At 49.7% G+C, this 5687-nt stretch overlaps 1 protein-coding gene and 1 long non-coding RNA gene across 2 annotated transcripts; both read right to left on the bottom strand.

Moving 5' to 3' along the window:
* Window positions 1-461: 461 nt before the first annotated feature.
* Window positions 462-2204, bottom strand: LOC148821097 (uncharacterized). The gene is made up of 3 exons (XR_016094134.1): window positions 2158-2204; window positions 1985-2072; window positions 462-693 (listed from the first exon to the last, which is right to left on the bottom strand). It is a non-coding gene; the product is annotated as an uncharacterized LOC148821097 (long non-coding RNA).
* A 483-nt stretch (window positions 2205-2687) lies between these two features.
* Window positions 2688-3466, bottom strand: syce3 (synaptonemal complex central element protein 3). Its single transcript, XM_088933520.1, has 2 exons — window positions 3358-3466; window positions 2688-2893 (listed from the first exon to the last, which is right to left on the bottom strand). Exons 1-2 carry the CDS (start codon window positions 3464-3466, stop codon window positions 2688-2690), a joined length of 315 nt encoding a protein of 104 aa, XP_088789646.1.
* Between the last annotated feature and the right edge of the window lie 2221 nt (window positions 3467-5687).

The following is a 5687-nucleotide window of genomic DNA, read 5'->3' as shown; positions in this document are numbered from 1 at the left end:
CACTCACCGTGTTCCTCTGAGTCAGTTTCGGGGCCCGCTGGCTGGCCTGTCATGTTTTGATCTTCGGGACAAGGCAGGCAATAAGGTGGCCCCGAGACCAGGAACTCGACCGCCTATTGGAAAAGTACAGCTCCCCAGGAAACTAAAATCAGGGTTCACACAAAACAGGGTATGATTTCCAAATCCCATGACCCTTTCCACACCCACCTCTGTCAGACCCCTGCAGATGCACAAGGCATCATGAACATGAGGAGTATGGAGTTGTTAGTGTGTACTCTGGTTTAGGCTAGATGTTATGTCAATTTAATCCAGCAGATCCCTGAACATCACTTTCCAATGATTGTTTATACCGATATAAAATAAACGTTATAGCTTCCGTTGTGCATAGAATTACTGTGTAGACAAAACAGGTCAAATTCAAAGAAAACATTGAATCCAGTTACAAAAGCATAAGCATTGAAAAAACATTCAGAATCTTTTATTATTTTCAAGAGATGCCCCACACGGGCAGGTCTGCACACAGAGTGCTGTGGCTCCGGGTGGCAGTGGGCTGTGCTGGAGTCTATCCTCACTCCTCCGGCTGGGGGGCTGTATTTGCTGGTTTCACCTCCTCCTTGCCCGTCCACAGCATCTCGGTCTGGTCAGGGTGTCCAAAGCACACCGTCAGGTTGCACTGCAGCAGCTGGGTCTTCACTGGAAATGGGCAGTTTATTAACAGAACAGACCCGAAAGCTGTCTGAGTAAAACACGCTGTCAGTGCCAGGGGCCTGAAGGTATCTGGAAAGTGAGTGCCAGTCAGTCTGTACAGTTTTTACAGTACAATACCAAGGAACTAATGAGTTCCTGGCTCTCAGCACAAGAGAACATGAACATCAGAACATGAGAGCCAAGAACTCATTTTGTGCTTACTAACAGGGAGAGCCGGTGAAGCTGTGCTTTCTGTATTGCCTCGGGTGCATGTATAGGACATTAAAGATGGCCTCCAGTGTACAGTGTTTGCACTCATCCTGTCCCGGGCCTGCATATTCCCACAGACAGACCATCCATTTTGGATAGCAGCTGTGCTATTTGTGAAAGAAGGCCAGTTTTACAACCATACTCTGGCTGCTAAAAAACAGAACTGAGAAGCAAAAACTTAAATGCAGCCAATCTAGCAGAGGAGAAGGTTCTCCAGTCACCGGCAGAGGTGACCTGCCTGGCTCAGGTCAGTAGTGTCAATCTCCCTTCCTCTGCTTATTTTAGGACTCAGCGAACACACTGAGTTCTGTACTGACCTGGGCCATTAAAACCCGCTCATCATTATGCAGATTTTGTACATATGACAACCCTGTCATGCCTTTTCTCCTGCTGTGACATGGAATAGAAGAATTGTCATACATTTCTCAGTGTGTGCTGCAGCATCAGGAAGTAATGTTTCTGCAATGGATGTCTAATCCCTTAGCTGTGGGCATTGGTAGACATCTCTGAATGTATTTTAATTTACCGAACCTTCTTAATTGAATTAACCTCGAATGAATCCTGCCTTGAAGGCCCTGTTACGTCAGAGGGCAACAGCAGCTATCCTGTGCCAAGTCAGGGCTGAACTGTTTGGAACTGCAGGGTAAGTGTCTGTGCAAGCCTGATTTAGTGTAAACATGAGTTAACAATGCAAGACAGGGGAGACGCCCTGCACACAGCAGAATACATATATTTTTAATAAAACATCGGATTTCAAGAGGTAAAAAAACCCCAAATAGCTCAACAGTGCTTCTGAGTCTCTTGAAGTGGGCTCAGAAACGAAACTGAATTGTGGCTGTCAGAGCGGGGAGCTGTGTCAGTGTGCGGGCGAGTTGCTTCCCCTGTGCGGGAGACACAACCCGGACAAGCTCCGCAGCGGGAAGGTTGTGCTTTTTCTTCTTGTACTTTTCAGTCTGGAATGAACTTCTTCTTGCATCTAATTATCATGGTAATCCTGGAGCACAGGACTGATGGAAGTGTACCATACCTGCAAGTTTATCCAGGAAGTCGGACATCGCGACCAGGTTCTGTATGATCTTGTCCAGGCTGGCGGGCTCCGTCTCGGCTCTCTCCATCTGAAACAGAGCAGTGCTCCCTGTCACTGTGCATGAGGAGCAGCGAGCACGGCGTCAGCCTCTGCCAGTGCGCTGCTGTCCTCACCGGCTCTCCTGCCTCCACACGCCACGCCATGAGCTTCTGTACGCAATGGAAATGAGCACGTGAAATGATTATAACACCGGTATTTACAGCAGAAACAGAACTGCTCTCACAAGTGCGTGCGGCATCAGTTGGAAAGCTGTGCCTCTTGAGAATGAGATGAGTGGAAATTTTAAGACTGCTGCAATCTGCATTTGTATTGTGTTTTCTTGGCCCCAGCTCAGAAAGCAGTTACGTTCAGAGTGACAGCTGGAACAGACTGTGTAATACTGTGCCCCACACACACACACGCTCACAGGTCAAGCAGCACCACACAGTTAAAACCCAGACCTGTATTCTTCTGTTTTACCCAGGCAGATCGACTGAAGGAGAATCAGAGAGAGGGGACTGATCTTGAAATATTTATTGAACAAAAAATATAACAAAATATGCCAGTGTCTGTCTTGACCTAAATCTCCAAACAACAAAGGAAAGCAGTCCGAACCGCAGTTGAAATCTATGTCTCTACCACAGAGACTAGGGCTAGACGGTGGCTAGACGGGAAAGGGCGGCGCGGGCGCGCAGGTGAGGTCTGGTCCTGGCGCCCCGGGCTGTGGCAGCTCTCCCACATCCTCCTGCCAGAGCACGCCCAGCGTGGCGCAGCATTTCAGAGCCTCCTCCTTCAGCCTCCTCAGACCCTCCACCGGCTCGGGGGCAGTGCGCAACACCACCATGTCATAGGTCATCCAGGTCAGCTCCACTGCGGCACAGGGGAGACACCGTCACTTCGCTCAGCGCGGCCTGCCCCTCGCTCCCCCCTGAAGCCCCCCCAGGCCAGAGCAGAGGAGTCAAGGTGACCTCTATCTACAGGTCCCTCAAAGACCCTTTTCAGCTGCTAAAGAACGTTCTTGAAAATAGAGGAGGTAATGTTCCGGGACTTATTATTCATTGTCAAAACACAAAGACATTCTGTACGGTATCGATAAGTTATCAGTCAGTATTGGGCTGTAAGAGGCAGTTTGAAGTCAGCAGGAGCAGCCCAGGGCTGGGAGCAGTTCAATTCAATGTCACTGATCCAGGCCAAGATCACAGACGCAGATTAATGCTATCAGGACCCTAAGTGCTTTTAAGCACAGTTCCTAGCCACATACTCAGAGTAAATATTTACTAAACACAGCCTGGAGATCTGTAATTGCGCAGAACGCTGCCAACACGCTGATGTACCTGATACATTTTCCAAATCCTCTATCAGTTTCTCTAGCTCCTCCTGCAGCTCCTCCAGGGTCTGCTCTGTTTCCTCATGGTGCTGACTACCTGGTGGAGAGTCTCCCATCTAAGGACACACCAGCGACAGACGACAGGAACGGTCAGAATCGCAGAAAGACCTGCACACCCGCCGATCGCAGAGACGCTGACCGGGACATGTGCCCCGTTCCAGACACACAGGAGAGGAGAAGCCGCAATCGGAGGGGGGAAATTTGTACTGTGCCTACTGGCTGTCTTAACAAACACAGCAACAGGGGAAGTGCAACACCTCCACATCCATTATCTAACCACTTCATCCAGTACGGGCTCACAGGGGAGCAAGGCACACCCTGGACAGACAGACACACGCTGACACCTGGGTATTCTCCCCAAGAAGCCAATCAACCTGCCAGCATGTCTTTGGACTGTGGGGGAAACCCTCACAAACATACCACCTCCACACAGATAGTAACCCGGGGCCATAGTACTGTGAGGCAGCAATTCTAGCCTCTGCACCACTGAGCCACCCTTAAAATAAAAAGCCTTCCTGATATTTTTAAACACCAAAAATGTTTCGACTGATGTCTGTTTGAAATAACTGCAAAGCTGGTTATTCCTAGTAAGGCCATGGCAAGCTGGAGCTGCTGCTGGAAGCAATAGAAATGATGAGCCCTGGACAGGAAGCCAGTCACACGACTGAGCACAAACCACAACTCGCAGGCGCCAGTCCAGTAGGCATTGCTCTGAGACTTGTGTAGGAAAACCTCCACAAATCCCGAGCGAGCACACAGAGGGACAGGGTGCCACTGCAAAACACTTACTACATTAAACTTTATGAGCATTCCTGCCCGAAGCTTTGCTTACAGGGGTATTTTATGTCCTTATTCTACCTGGGTAAGGTAGATCATGTGTATCGTGCTGTGAAGCTATTCAGGACTCAGTTGGTGTCCAAATATTGAAATTCTAAAAGAAAAACAGATTTTCCACTGATGATGCAAACATGCAAGCAAAGTTAACTTAACAGTACTTCAACATATTATTCCAGTAATAAAAGAAAAAGATGTACTTTTACTTGCAGGCAGTGCATCCATAATTCAAGAAGGAATGTCAGCCTGAGAAGCAGCAATAAAATTTCATTTGACTGATAAAAGAGACCTGTTGTAAAAGAAAAAAAGCAACACAGCCTTTTTTACAGTGATGGCTGCTGACCCTGCACTGCTGGTGGCCGCCAACACGCATTGCTCTGAAATGTTGAGAGTGGCCAGGCTGAGCTGCTCTCACCAGAACAGGCTGGGCGACCGCATCTAGGTGCCAGCGGTGTTCTCAGAACAGAAGGGCACGGGGTGTCCTGATCTCACCAGGCCTGCTAGGCGACAGCCCAGGAGGGCTTCTACAGTGACGAGAGCTGAAGGCAGCATCACTGTGGCGCTGTTACTGTCAGTCGGCAGAAGTAAAGCGTAGCTCTTCCCTCTATGCTCTGCCCTGAGCCCAGAGTCGGATGCCCCAGCTTGTCACTCCCTGCTGTAGGACAACGCCTGCTGAATCAGGGGGCACCTCACGGAAAGGGGGGTGTCACCAATCACTGACACTTCCTTGGCTCTCACTTGCAGACGTGCAGACAAGGCATGTGTTGTAGGGAATACAGACTAACTGTACATGCACACTGTTCAACACTGGGGAGAGAGAGTTTTCATTAAATTAGATAAGATAAGATCACTTTATTACCCATATACATTTTCTTGTATTAGGAATTTGTCTTTTCGCAGACCCCAACTTGCTCTCCATGAGACACACAGACAGGGAGAGAAGCTGGGGGTCAGAGCGCAGGGTCAGCCATTTATACAGCGCCCCTGGAGCAGTTGGGGTTAAGGGCCTCGCTCAGGGGCCCAAGGGAGTAGGATTCCTGTGCTGCCCGCAGGGTACAAACCAACAACCTTCCAGCCACAGGCGCAGATCCTGAGCCACAGAGCCACCGCACCGCCCCTACAGGCACAGATCGAATTGCAATTTTAGACAGAGGTAGGTGTGCCGAGAGTATTGTGGGTCTGGCTCTGAGCACATACAGGGTCACAGTGTGGCCCTCCTGCTCACCATCCCCTACCTGTGGGACCCATAGCCAGTCTGCAATGTGTGAAGCTCGATGTTACAGTTAGTTCAGTCGTACTGTGCGAACGGACACCACCTAGGACAGCGGGATTCGGGACAAAGAGACGTGAAACCCTCCTGTTTATGCCCTTTTCCCGAATTATCTGGTTCAGACGTGTCTGTCAGTGGACACCGATACTGCGCGTCACTGCGGAAGTGGCGTC

This window comes from Atractosteus spatula, chromosome 14, assembly GCF_055471065.1.
Source record: "Atractosteus spatula isolate fAtrSpa1 chromosome 14, fAtrSpa1.hap1, whole genome shotgun sequence".
In the NCBI taxonomy this organism is placed as follows: Eukaryota; Metazoa; Chordata; class Actinopteri; order Semionotiformes; family Lepisosteidae; genus Atractosteus; species Atractosteus spatula.
Note: the sequence above shows the minus strand (reverse complement) of the source record. Positions and strands in the feature narration are given on the sequence as shown.

What these genes read in the sequence shown, in the direction of transcription:
- syce3 (XM_088933520.1), bottom strand. Translation starts at nt 3,466, where the DNA reads ATGGGAGACTCTCCACCAGGTAGTCAGCACCATGAGGAAACAGAGCAG. An exon ending in GGATTTGGAAAATGTATCAG is followed by an intron (nt 2,894 to 3,357) that starts GTACATCAGCGT and finishes CCTGTGCCGCAG; the next exon opens with TGGAGCTGACCTGGATGACC.